This window comes from Symphodus melops (assembly GCF_947650265.1).
Source record: "Symphodus melops genome assembly, chromosome: 11".
Classification (NCBI taxonomy): domain Eukaryota; kingdom Metazoa; phylum Chordata; class Actinopteri; order Labriformes; family Labridae; genus Symphodus; species Symphodus melops.
Window position 1 is genome coordinate 16,670,419 of NC_136701.1, and position 14,110 is coordinate 16,684,528.

A 14,110-nucleotide genomic window follows, 5' to 3' on the forward strand; every position below is an offset into this window, starting at 1 on the left:
GATGGCTTTAATTCCCAAATTGTCGATGTTGTGCGCAGCGACACCAACATTGATCGCTGACTTGAGACCAGTGTCTGTGGCTGCACCTGCATCATTACCATACCTTCATCACAAATAATACTACAGTTAGGAAGGAGTTGTTTGAAGTGGAAAATAAATGTGTATACAATATTTAAATTCCAGTGCAATGTGACGTGTTTTGATTCGCATCACACAACACATTCATATCGTATTTGTAAGTAGTTTTATTAGCAACAAACCAGAAAAAGAGGGTACAGATAGTCTGAACAGCAAGAGCAGCACCACCCAACATCAGCAGATATTTAGCTTTGGTTAACAGACCGACTCAGAAAATCAAACAGAAAATAGAGGTTTTAAATACACCTAGTCAAAAAAGAACCCAAAACTCAAACTTAGAAGTTCACTTAAAAGCTAATTTTTAAAAAATGCGAGTTTTATGAAAACAATATTTCCAATAGAATTATGTGTAAGCTGCTCCATAGAATTTGGCATTTGTCCTATTGAGTTCTTTTCTGACTTCATCTTGGTTAATGAAAAGTCTGTACATCATGCAGAATGAAATGTTAGTTCAAAGGTCTTTGCCTTTACTCCCCAGTGCCGTCATACGTTCCTCGACGTTTTTAATAGATTCTCTAAGCCCCTAAATCTGAAAAGAAATAAGCAGATCAGTTTCCCAACGTACCAAGAAGAAAGCAAAAGAGAAGAACTCGTTTCTTATCCAGTGTTGAACAAGTTGAGACTAAAAAGATGCAGAAACAGGCTAGAAACAAAATATACAATAGTCTATAAATGATCAAGAAATGTCAATCAATTAAAGAGAGAGGAAATAATGGGGAATGTTAAGACTTACTTATAGGTCACAATATTGACAGTCTCTGCTGCAACGCTTTTGCCAATAAGCTTTGCTCCGGTCTCCAGACTATTCCAAATTGTAGAGAACCCTGGTTTGGATGCAAATTTTAAAAAAATCAAAGTCATCTATTAATACTTAAAACCTCCATCTTTGATAACACAATAAACAGCCAATTCATGACTGTATAAGGATTTTTATAACCGATAAGATAATTTTCAAGAATATATAAATAAATCAGACTATGTGCATGACCTAGAATTATCCATTTTACCTTGTACACTGCTGACTGCCACAAACTTGGCTCCATCCAAGTTGGAAGGCTGGCCATCTTTACCCTTCTTCATAGACTCTGGGATGAGTTTAGCACCATGTTTCTTCACATGGGGTGCCATCTTCTCTGCCACATGTCCTACCACTGCACTGACTCCATCAACTGTGAATACACACACGTACAAGTATACATACGTGCATAATCTTGCAATTTAAAAGTACAGAAATCAAAAATCTTTTTATTTTAAGTTATTTTAAGTGTAGTTGTTTAAAATCCAATAGAAGTTTGCTTTTCTTATAATTATTTCAAAGTGCTTTGACAGGATTCTGTTTGTAGGTTCCATATGAGTTAATTTGAAGTCCTTACCCATATATTGGCTGACCCGAACAGCGCCCCCACTGGCCGTTTTAGCCACCTGAAGACCTTTGGTGACACCGGGCCTGACTTCTGAAGGAGTTTCCTCAGGAGTGATGTGGTCCCGGATCTTGGCTGCTCCTTTATGAATGGCCCTACCAGTAGCCTCTGCTCCTTTAACAAACTCTTGACTCAACTTTGTAGCGCCTTTAGACAAAATCATGTTGAGTGATACATTTTTATTCACAAAAGTAAGGATGTCTTATTCAAAATATGGTCCTTTACAAGTAAGGTGCGCAAATATGGTTAGACAATGGTTAGACATTGCAGCAAAGGAGAACATTGCCCTCTAGTGGCCATGTTTGGTAAATGGAGGAAAACCCAGTCGAGATAATTTGCCTTACCATTTTTGAAGACCATTGCTTAAAAAACACACCTGACAAGATTCCTTGAGCCATCTTCTCACTCCATCCAGGAAGTAGTTTCCCCTTTTCCCCTGTGGGCAGGGTCAGCTCTGTTTGATCTTTTGGGGTACCAAGGGGGATTTTCTCATTCAGGTTGTACACTTGTGACCCTGACCCCTCTGGACCCTGGTAGGAAATCCATTAATTCATATGCTGGTCATTTATAGTTATGACATTGATAATAGGAGGGACATGAAGAAAAACGTTTTTTTTTAAATGTGAAAACCCAAAACAGCTAACATACGTTCCTCTAAACCATGACTTAGTAGGCCAAGAGTTACCGACACCATCTCAGCTATTTTGTTTGTTCTGAAGTTTCAAGCCTGAGACACAGGTTTTTACACTGTCAACACTCCCATCCCTTCCTCTTTAAATGTGAAATAAATCTGCATATTGTTACACTGACTCAACTCAGTCATCCTTGCTCATCTGTACATTTTTGGCAAAAGCACACCTGGATTCTGAGGTCAGCAAGCTGAGAAAGCATGTCCTGGAACATGTCTCTGTCAGCAGAGGGCAGTTCAGAGGACAACACTATGCCCACATAGGACCCTGGAGATTCGGCGAAACAGTCAGGGAACATGTAGATCCCAGAATTAGCCAACAGCACTGGGGTTTCTGCTGTCAGCGGGTACAGCCAGTCACACACCTGGAAAACAAAAATAAATATATATGGTCAGAGCTGATCATCACCTGATCATTTCAACTGATTGCCGGGTATAGTTGGTTTAAATGTAAATTGCGAGAATACAGTTCAAAGGGTACTGGTAGGATAAGTGGTTATATTGTGAGCCAAAAGTACAGAGGTTGTTCTTGAAGCAGGCAGCCTGTGGCTCCTTTCCTGCATGTCACTCCCAACTCTCTAACAAGTTCTTGATTGTATCTACTGTCCTATTTTAATTTAGGCATACTAGCCCAAAATATGTAAAAAATAAAAATAAAAAAAAAACCTTCATGTCCACTTTTATAAGCACTTATGATTGATACCTGAAGTAAGATATTGTGTTTTCCCAATTATTTTGTACATAGCCTACTGTATGTCAAAAGTTGGTTTTGTGAAGCCTTAAGTTAGCCTATGATCCATGTTTTCACCTTTCAAAGGCATGTTACAGGCTTTTAGCCTAATGTCAGCCCTTTGTAAGCCATCTATGCTGCAATAACGACATTATAGGGCCTGACCAATATATTAGTTAGCATATGTTAAAGGTTGATATTACTCTGACAGATATGGCACGTAAAATGATGTCCTCTCATATCCATCAAAAATCCCTGAGAATCACTTTTAAAGAACTTTCAGCAAATTCATCAAAATTCAGCATAAAGTTCATAATTCCTACAAAAAATGTACTGTCTCAGAAAGTACCAATGCATAATGATTAAGGTGTAAAGTCATACCGCAGGCCACATAAATAGTCACTCTGAAAACTCCGATATCAGGTGATGTAAAACAGGTAAGCTTGCGGCCACATCCCACCACTGGTATGCCGCCTGACAGAGTGACCCTGTGAGGGTGCAGGACACTGACCAGCGGCACAACAGAAGAGCAGAGTCATCTCATAATGGGACCATTGTGTTACTGGAAAACAAAGCAGGGCCAGAATACAAGCAAGCCGCCTACCAGGCCGGTGTGGAGGGAACACAGAGTCATGGGTTCCATTGCAGTACACAGATCAGCAATAAGAGCTCTGTAGAGGTTCCATAAAACATTTGATTCATTGTTCAAGTTCTTCATTGACTCAAAACAACCAACAAACATTGTGCATATATAGGTGAATGTGACAGAATAATTCAATTACGAATTGAAGTATATTTTATTTTTGTATGGAATAATGTGTCATCAAAGTCAAATGAAATGGAATAATTCTAATCTATGGCTCTGCTTAAAACGTTATACATTTACAACAAAAATACATTCCTTAAACATTGGCAGAGCAATGATGCTTGAATATTTACACAATTATGCAAATCATAGCTCAATGATACCAATTTAAACAACCAATATAGTAATAAAAAACATATATGAACTGGTTTGTTAAATGCAAAGATTTAAATGCTAATTAAAAGATTTTATCGTTTGGTTATGGACTGAACTTTTTAAACATCTCCTTTAGCTGTAGAGAAATGTGACAGATGTGTGGGCTGTTCTTTGAGGTTTTAAAGACAAAGCATCTAATCAATAAAGTGACACAATGATCTGATTTACTGCCGTTCAAAACGGTCATTTGTTTGTGATAATATAACCCTGGTAAAAAAATATCGATCACACTTGACTAGTAAACTTCAGTTTCCATTCGTTATCACAATACTTGAATAAGTTAAAATCATACCTGAATAAGTTAAAAAGGGATACATGTTTAAGGACACAAAGACAGCATCATTTGTCATTGGTAACTTTACACTACACCAACCTTATATGAGTTAGTTATAAAACTGGTCTACAAGAACGTAAGAAGTTTGTGCACTGCTAAAACATAATTGTCTTTAGGACACACCCCAGGAACAAATCTTCTCTTACATACAACACCCACATGCCATACTTACTTTTTAAAACATATTGTTTACTTACATGTATAAATGCTGAGGGCCTTCCTGAAGTGCAGTCCTTTCGCTGGTTGTCAAATGCAATGATGCGAAGGAAGCCTGGATTAGACATGGAGCTGACCTGTCCATTTGGTGCCACGAAAAACATCTGCACCCCGGAACGGATTAAAAGCAGCTCATGTCCATCTCTTCCTGCTGGAGCTCCGGTCTGGAGGCTCCCTCCAGCAGGACCACAAGCCAGGCTGCGATGGCCGGCTGTTGGCTGCAGTGTATATGCCGGAGGTTGTTCCCCTGTATTTGCCATGGCTGTTGTTCCTGGTACGGCTACAGGGACTTTGTGTGTGTGCAGAACAGCAGGGGAAGGAGGCCTGGGAGGGGGAGTTCTAGGGGTGGGGATTGTATTCTGGTTGGTAGCAGGTATGCTGGGGTAGAGGTGGTGTATGGAGTTTTGGGGAGGCTGAAGATCCTGTAACAGATGGTGCCTCTGAAATCCTGATTTTTGTTGAGAGGTCTCCATGTCAGAGAGGTGGGTGTTGACAGTCTGCAGCGTGCTCCTCATCTTCTGCTGAAGCTGTCTGGCCATATCCCACGTCGCTCCGTGCTGCCTTGCCCCACTAGTGGGGACCTCCACACCTTGGGTAAGGTGTTGGTGACCTTTTCTGTAATACTCCAGGGCCTCCACTTTCTTCCCGGATTCTTCAGCTGCCAGCCCCCGACTCAGAGAACGAAATGCCAACTCATACTGGTCTCTGATGAGCAGCAGCTCCGCAGGCTCTGCCATGCTGATGAGAAGATACAGAGACTGGAAAAGACAGAAAAGTTGGAAGAAGGAATTTAAGAGTTATAGTAACCTGACTTAAATCTAAATAAACACATGTGCAACTGTGACTATTCTTTGCTTTTTAAATATTCCATTGAGAGTAATTGGCATGCCCTGGAGGGCAACTGTCTAAATATTTAATGATTGCAAAAAAAATTCACTACATGCAAAAGTATTTCATGAAACAGAAAAACATTTTAAAAATATAGTCTAAATATTTTTCAGGGGCTGCTAAAGATTAGATGCTTATCCTGTCAGTATATAGTCAATCAGGAGATTTCTCTTGCAAATTAGGTAACAGCGCTTGTGTCTATGTTTACCTATGTGGAGACACACTGATCATATCTGATCAGTTGAGACTTGCTGCAGGTGTCTAATAACTAAAACAACATGTGCAATTCGCTGGCCAAGCATTGCCCCTTTACTCCAAACTGTAGCAGTAGGGTCCTACATGCTCAAGGTGCTTCATGTCCTGGAGTTAAGAAACAAACAATTTTGGAAAAATTGACTTTAAGACATCCTGTCTTCTCACACTAAAACTTTCCTGTCAACTGTAACACCTGAAGCAGATTGAAGCTAAACTATGAAACATCGGAGACAGTACAGCAGAAGAAAGGTCAGGTGTTGTGATTTCAGTCCAATCCCAAACAAGTAGTCTGGGCATTCCCATTCCGGTTTGTGAAATATATTTCGCAGCAGGTATAAAACAATTTACAGCAAGTTAACTACTTTTGTACATTTTTTTAAATGTTTGTTTTTTCATGAAATATTTGCACAGTTGCCCTTCAGGGCCACCGTATTTTTGGCCCTAGTAGTAAACAAAGAAAAACAACACAACAATGTAAGAAGGGAAAATAAGGTGCAAGATTTGAATTTAGAATTTCTTTATTTGTAAAAGAACTTTGTTCAATTGATATATGAGGTATACGAAAAGACTCAGCGTAAAGCTGGTTTAGTTTCCAGTCCCTTACAGAGAAAAATCTGATATACAAGCAGTTGCATGCCACTAAATAATCAAAACACACAATAAAGAGTGACAGGAGAACATCACACAGAAATATGAGCTCAACCTTGATGTGTTTGACTAGTGCAGAAGAAAATGCAGAATCACTGGCGTTTGTTTTTAATAAAAATGATAAAAGAACTGAGCATGTTTCACCCTGGAGGGGATTCACCAAAATAAACAAGACCGACATACTTGTAGGCCCAGGCAGAGAGATGGTTAGAGAAAATACATCAGCACTAAGGAAGAGCAGATGAGCAATGTTAAAAAAATCTCTGTAATGCGTTTTCATTATTGTTGTTGGCTGATACATGTTGTAACAGCCAACAAACACATCAGGTTTGACCTGAACAACAGGGCTGCGTTGGAGCTGTCATAAGAACTCCCCATTCACCAAATTAGAATAATAATCAAAAATAACTTCAAATTTCATAAATATATCAGTTTCTGTTAGTTGTAAAAATGTCACGCCTGACCCATTGACAACAAAATTATTTTTTAAGTTAAATCGGGCTTACCTTAAAACGGATGTTAATTTAACCTATAAGGGGAAGAAAGTTGTCACAAAGTCCTTGTATTCATTTTCGACAGTTTTTCTTTACTGTCTCATTCAATAAATTCATTTGATTTACTAATTCAATCTGACGGACTATCTACGTAAGCTACTCAAGAGCATCAAACCCACGAAGGTGTGACTACACTGACTCCGGTCAACCTTTTCAAAATAAAACCCTCACGTCCGGTTACAATGTTTATAAAGGGACAGTTTGAAACTTTATTCGAGAAGGAACAGCAGTATATAACACTCATCTCATATAAGTACATAAGCTTACGTTTATGTGTTATCTTTCACTCAAATAAATATGGCTGAAAAGGTTACACAACAAAAATATACATATTGGCCTAAAGCCTACAAAAACAACTTTAAAATGTTGTGTGCATATATGTAGGCTATACAAGACTAACAACTCTATGGATGATGTTGTGATTTAAACATCAAAGTCAGCATTATTCTGAAAAAAAGCAGTTTTTTTAAATTAAATGAAAATAATAATTACCTTGAATAACTTACCAGAATTTAAAACCTTGCATGTATTCAACTTCTACACTCATGCATGATTTTTTTAAATTAATTTATTGTATTTGAAGAAAAACTTAAAAATAAAATAAAATAAATAATAATAATAATAAGGCATTAAAGTGTGCACTGGAGTATGACCTTCATGGGACTGGCAGTATAATAAACTGTGTTTATTCTGTCTCATATTTAATTAAGATCTGGCAGCAGTTTCAGAGGACGGACGAGGGAGTGAGTCATAGGAAAGGTAGAACAGTGGGCGGAGTGATCAATGACACACGACAATACCTGTGAATAGAGACAAAAGACCAGATAAAAGAGCATTTCGAGAGGGAAATTTGTGTCATGGCTCATCATTAAATCTATAAAATGTTAAAAATGAAATACAATAGTTGTTTTTAAAATGACACTCTTTTATGAAAACTATGCCTTACTTTGAACTCTTGTACTTTTCCCTGATGGCCTGTTGTGGGCAACTGTCTGCACTTATGAACAGCTTGTGGAGTTCATTTAGGCAAGGCATAATTTCATCCATGGTATAACCGGTAAAGTAACGTAAGGAATCAGGCTAAAAGGAAAAAACAACAACTTCTGAGACATATTTTGGTTTATTCCTAGAAAAATGTTTTAACACTTAACATGGACTCGAAGACATTCTTCTGGAAACTTACCCAAAGAGATCTGTTAATAGTGTAGATAGCCAGACAGTACGCTGCAGCTGCCACTGTTGATTGGTTGAACTGTAGGAATGGATCAATTTCCAGCAGGCTTAATTCTGCTAAATACTAAAAGCACAAAAAAACATCACAGCATATAACGTTAAACGGACATTGGGAACTGTAAAATCAAAAGCTGAGGAAAAATCCCTAAAGTCTGACTGTTGTTTCACTTATTTTTCTCACCTGTGTAAGATTCTCTGAGCTGGCACACACAGGCTGAATGGACATGAAAAGCTGGAGGAACTGGTTTATAGTGGGTGCTGCCATCTTGAAAGCTAGCACTCGGAGGAAAACATGCTCCATGTGGACCAGCTGCTTCTCAGTGTAGGTGCTGTCCGTGGTGTACACAAACTCACTTAACTCAGGAGGGGAGATCTCCTCATACTTTCTGCAAGATTCAGCAATATCTGGTTTTCAGTTCCACTCCATATATTGCTTCAATTTTGAGGATCGACTTATCATATTTTATGTACAAAAAGATTTGCCTACGCTGCAATCATTAAAGCAGCTGTGCCAACCAGCTGAAGCTTTCCCCGCTTGACACACGCCGTGCAGGAGAGAAAGCGGTCCAAGTAGTTGACAGCGAGGTGCAGAGTCTCAGAATGAAGCTGATATTCCTCGACGACTTCCACCAGCCAGTCCACCAGGATGACCCGCATGCTGATGGTGATCTCTGGATGTTTGTCTAAGTAGCCAGACCTTGGCCTCAATCTCATCTTGATTTAAAGACAAACTATCATCAAGTATTTTCTGTGCACATCCTTGTAAGTGCAATGCATTAAATGTTGCCCCTAAACAGTATAAAAACAATAATTCAATGCTGATAGTTTGGATTATTTCGTACCTCACTTGCCCTCAGGTGCCAATGAATGTCCTGAGCATACTGGGAAACACACAGCCCCTGCTCTGACATTAGATATTTATCATTTTCAGACTGCATAGAAACATCCTGGCATGAACCTATAAGAGAAAACAAAATGTTGGTTAACAAAAATACAAAGTCTTATACCTTACATGTGATGTGTTTATGATTGAAAAACGCACTTGAACTCAGTTCCAGGAGCAGTCTCACATCTTCATTCTGCAGTGCAGAAGATTCTGCATCCTGATAATAGCTGTTTGAGACAACTTCTTGACCAGAAGCTGCGAGGACAACTTCACAGGCCTCTTCCACATACACATCAATGCTGGAACTTGAAGGATAGCCAAGAAAGGTGAGGTGGGAGCTGTCTGAGATCGAACTGTGTTTGGAGAACTGACTTCCCTGTAGAGATAAACAGCTCAGCATGACAGTCACATTTAATTAATTTAAAGTGTATGTATAGGTAAATTCAGTATATCAAATATTTGAATACCTCGGCCATTTACTTACCTGGCTTTTGGATCGGCCGTGCTGCTCATTTTCTGACAGCACACCTAACACGGTCCGTTGCTTGGTCCGCTGGACCTGGGATACATCTGGCTTGATTGAAGGTGGGATATTTTCTTTGCTAGTGCGACTGCCACAATGGGCACGTGTGCTTAAGTTCATCTTTAAACAATGACAAGGAAAAGATAAAGTCAGGACCTCATTATGTTGCAGTGGTTATTTCCAACATGGGGGGCAGGACCGCAAGATAATAAGAATGATAGCAAATAATGGAAAAAGCAACATTTGACCAAGTAACATAACTAATAACAACATATACAAACTGTAGAAAGAAACCTTGCGACCACAGTGCAGCATCTGAATAAAGATATATATTTTTTTAATCATTAAACATTATAATTCATAAAAAGCCAGATACTAGTGAACAGAAAGCTATCAAAAATTGTAAAATGACAAATGACTTGGTAGCATAAAACAATCAACAGTTGTTGCATTTTACATTTTGTGCATATAAGAGAAACAGGAGATTCAAATCATCACATTTTAGTCTGAGAATTTATGCTTTGCAAAAGAAAAAAGACAAGTTATAATTATTTTAAAAGAGATGTTTGATTTCCCTTTGTGCAAAATAATAAACATGCAACACCAAATGAAAAAGTCTTCAGTTGTCAAATGAAGTTCAGCAATTAACGTTAAAACATGCCAATGAAGGTCTGAAGCAAAGGGTCAGCTTTTTCCAAACAGCATTGCCATGGTTACAAGAACTGAGCAATATCCATCAATCACAGAAACACAAGCTAAAACAAACGAGGTATAAATCAAGACTGCCAACTGAGTTGAACACTGATCAGATAGAGCCGAAACACTGTTTCCATCTGACTTTCTAATATCACAGAGCTGTCACTGACTGCAAACTCACCATCATCACGATCGACGGAGTCAATAGTTTAATGTTACGTTAAGAAAATTGAAGCATTCCAGCAAAGACCTAAAGCGGAGTTATTTAAAAGCTGAAATCCTTTTTGCAGTTTTTGAGCTAACAGCGACCTCTGTTGCGTTAAAGCCGTTTTTGATGCATGTCCTTACAGTCTATGGTCCTGCGTGAACTGTTTCTTCAACCAATCAGCTGTCTCCTGCGAACGTCTTTCTGTCACGTGCACAGACGCAACCTGAGGCGTCGTGCGTCACAAACTGTGCACAACTTTTATTGAAATGTATTATTTCAATATTTAAATAAGTGAGTAGTCTGCTTTGATTGGGTTTGATATGACTGCCTCATGTGCTTTTGTATCATCTTTCAAACGTTTACCATGTTAACTTACCCTGCTTGCACACAAATGGACAGAGTTGGCCTATTGTTGATTCATTTGTAGTTTCATAAGAGATTTAATAGCAGTGATGGCACCACTGTATTTACACAGAAAAGCCACCTCAGTAGCTGTAAACTCTTGGTATGGGCTTCTCACCTTGAAGTAAACTGGCCCATGGCTTTGACACCATAATATCACTGTTGCCTCATCAGAAGGTCAGGAAAAATAGTAACTTAAGCATATACAACCCCTGTAAAGAAAAACAAAAAGATTTTCTAAAATGAAGTGGTCAAACATGAACTTATTTTAAAGTACAGCACATTTTTATTTAATTTCCCCAATGTTAAGCTTTTTTTAAGAAGATAATATGATTTAACTTTATTAACTTATTTGTCTTTGTTTTTTCCCCCCCATATTCTAACTCTTCTATACTAACCTTCAATATGTGGCTGACTTTACTCTGGTTTGCTTATATGTGAGTGTTCAGGTTTTTTTGTTTTTTTTCTTTCCAGCAACTGCCTGGAAATATTGAGATTTCTAGGTGTGGTGATTGATGGTGAACAGCCAACAAAAACAGCCCTGACAAGAGCTTTTGTCACTGTGTCATGTCTTGATGAATGGACCTTAAGTAAGTTGTTGCAAGAATGTCAGCCTCAATCACTGGCTCAATTTTAAAGAAAATGTAGATCAAGTACAGGGACAGAGTGTAAAGCCATTCCTGCATTACAGGTACTTAATTTATGGGCAAACAAAGGCTATTTTTACACACTCATGCAGTTATTGTGCTAAATTCTATAATAATAATAATAATAGTAATAAAGAGACCAGTATTACAATTAATTATTATTATTTTTTTATTTAACAACAAACAAAGATGAGACCTTGAATTAGTCATGTTTAACAATAATTTTAATAAACAACTGTATTGAATGAGTGTGTAAAAAGTGCATTTGTTTGCCCATAATAATAATGGTTACTACCCTTATGGGTACCATCAGGGACCCATATAAGCCCAAATGGGGCCCAGCTAGTTTGATATCTGACCTACATGGGCCCCGCATGGGTGTGTTGACAGGGTAGAATCAGAACAGAGGCAGAGCACACTCTGTTTAATAAATATTTCAACTGTCTGCAAATCTGGATCTCCTTTCTGATCTGCTAACTGAAACTTGTCAGCAGTAAACCCTGCAACATAGCCAGGAGTCATTAAAGATAAAAAAAAAAAGTCTGCTGCTCCAGTGGCATGTCTTCCTGTCAGCTTCGTCTTCAGCTGGGGGTTCAATTGTGAGCTGCTTTATTAACTGTAGCTATTTGCCATGTACAAGCATGTACGATACTTGATAGGCAAGAGTGACTAAGAAGGCCAATTTGAAAAGGAAGAATACGGCCAGTCAAAATTGGTCTGCTATTAGTTCTACTGAAAAAAAGGATTACATACTTTGAGTTTTTAAATGTTTTTTTTTTATCAGACACAGTGTATGCAATAAAAAAAACATACACAAGTTAAATAACAAGATGTTTAAATAAAATTTAAAAAATCTTGTAATTTGACAGAAATTAAACAGTCTGTAGAAAGAGCTTTTTTCAAACTTGATGAGTGCTTGCAATTTCTGTGTTATCCTCTAGATGGCAGACATAATCTCCAGTAAAAAAAAGTTTTTTTTGTTTTGTTTTGAGAACAGATTTGTGCTTTGTTGTGGACAAGTGTTTCTAAATAAATCAAATTACAACAGAGTCAAATGATACTCCTCACTGAGACAGAGCAAAGCTGTGAAACACTTATCTGATTGAAATACTGAAGTGACTTCTTTTGAAAGTAGAAAGTGTCCTTTTTGCCTGCCAACCGTGAATATGTTTAAATAAAGAACTGCATGAGTAGCCATCACCATGATGATAATTGTTAAATCACTGCATGAAACAGAGGCGTTACACTAAACATGAAGGTAAAGAAACTGAAGGATGCTTGAGCTGGAGCGACAGTGTCCTCATCCTCCTGAAGCTGCTGCTGAGCAGCTCCAGTGGAGCAACAGAGGATTAAAGATTCCAATTTGCAAACCTCTTGGTCACGAGGCTGAGCTTCTTCATCCTAAAGCCAACCATCACTCCCTTGCTGTGCTGACAGCTGTACTTAATGGATTCACTTTTTGAGTGCTTAGCTGTGATTTATCATCGGACAACATTTCACCTTTCATCTTGGAAAACAACATGTTTAACTTTATCTTTTTTTGTTTAGCCCTGTTGGCTTGTCTATCCTCATATACTGTACTGCACTTATCTTAAGATAAACGAAGTACAATGAATCTAAAAATTTAAGATTTAGCTTATTAGAAATGAGGCAGGATTTTTCCCTTTGAGTGTTTTCATCACTTAGAAATCAAAGTTGCTCCCTATAAACTTGTGAAATAGACATTAACCTATTGTTTGCTTCCCATATTATACACTTGTTTTAAAATACAACATACTTCTAATCTACTGAATAAAATGAAGTTTACTGTTAAATGGCTTTGGTTTATTCCATCAAGAGTATTATTTTATCTAAAAAAAAAAAAAAAACATTCAGATTGTGAATGACAGATTATGAATGTAAATGCAGGGGGATCCAAAGCTTTTTTTTTCTTGCATTCTGTTTCAAGGTACGTTTTTTTCATGCATCAATTTGCCATGTAGTTGTCTGTAATGTTATTTCAAATAAAAACATTCAAACTCCAACATTGCAAAGAGATGGGTGGTTTTGCTTATTTAATTATTCAACACGTTTTATGTATTTATAATTGATTTTGGAATTCCTTTGTCTGTGTCCATCACATCCCCATGGTGCATCAGTGGTCATGTCATTATGTTTGATATTAGTTTATTTAGATTTTTTTTTTAACAATAGCCACTTTAGTTATTGACTAAATTATTGGTTGGGACATGTTTATACAGCCCTTACTTGAAGAAGCAAGGAAAAAAGATTGTTTAATGTACTGTATAATTATTATCACAAGTTTTAAACAAGATTGTATGTGCTGTTCTCTAAGTCTCAGATACGATAGATAGATAGATAGATAGATAGATAGATAGATAGATAGATAGATAGATAGATAGATAGATAGATAGATAGATAGATAGATAGATAGATAGATAGATAGATAGATAGATAGATAGATAGATAGATAGATAGATAGATAGATAGATAGATAGATAGATTGATAGATTGATAGATAGATACTTTATTGATCCCTGCTATGAGTATTTTCTCCTGTAAAAATAAAATCAATATCTGTCAAAACAACTGAGCATACAACACACACTCATTCAAACTTAC

General features: G+C 37.5%; 2 protein-coding genes across 2 annotated transcripts; both read right to left on the minus strand.

Annotated features, from left to right (window-relative positions):
- Window positions 1-229: 229 nt before the first annotated feature.
- On the minus strand, window positions 230-7,320 carry sparta (spartin a). The gene is made up of 8 exons (XM_079356510.1): window positions 6,846-7,320; window positions 4,530-5,306; window positions 2,418-2,612; window positions 1,936-2,089; window positions 1,512-1,706; window positions 1,146-1,307; window positions 872-962; window positions 230-667 (listed from the first exon to the last, which is right to left on the minus strand). Exons 2-8 carry the CDS (start codon window positions 5,283-5,285, stop codon window positions 622-624), a joined length of 1,599 nt encoding a protein of 532 aa, XP_079212636.1. The 5' UTR covers window positions 5,286-5,306; window positions 6,846-7,320; the 3' UTR covers window positions 230-621.
- A 237-nt stretch (window positions 7,321-7,557) lies between these two features.
- On the minus strand, window positions 7,558-10,594 carry ccna1 (cyclin A1). The gene is made up of 9 exons (XM_079356511.1): window positions 10,413-10,594; window positions 9,497-9,655; window positions 9,169-9,388; window positions 8,969-9,084; window positions 8,614-8,840; window positions 8,308-8,512; window positions 8,077-8,190; window positions 7,840-7,973; window positions 7,558-7,693 (listed from the first exon to the last, which is right to left on the minus strand). Exons 1-9 carry the CDS (start codon window positions 10,416-10,418, stop codon window positions 7,642-7,644), a joined length of 1,233 nt encoding a protein of 410 aa, XP_079212637.1. The 5' UTR covers window positions 10,419-10,594; the 3' UTR covers window positions 7,558-7,641.
- Between the last annotated feature and the right edge of the window lie 3,516 nt (window positions 10,595-14,110).

Bases quoted from the DNA above. Each gene is read 5' to 3' on its own strand.
- sparta (XM_079356510.1), bottom strand. From the start codon at position 5,285: ATGGCAGAGCCTGCGGAGCTGCTGCTCATCAGAGACCAGTATGAGTTG. The intron at 2,613-4,529 runs GTAAGTAAACAA...TTTGTTTTCCAG, and splicing joins GGCCCTCAGCATTTATACAT to GTGTGTGACTGGCTGTACCC. The intron at 1,308-1,511 runs GTAAGGACTTCA...GTGTATTCACAG, and splicing joins TCGGGTCAGCCAATATATGG to TTGATGGAGTCAGTGCAGTG.
- ccna1 (XM_079356511.1), bottom strand. The intron at 9,389-9,496 runs GTAAGTAAATGG...TTATCTCTACAG, and splicing joins ACGGCCGATCCAAAAGCCAG to GGAAGTCAGTTCTCCAAACA. The intron at 8,513-8,613 runs GTAGGCAAATCT...TGAATCTTGCAG, and splicing joins GCTGCTTTAATGATTGCAGC to AAAGTATGAGGAGATCTCCC.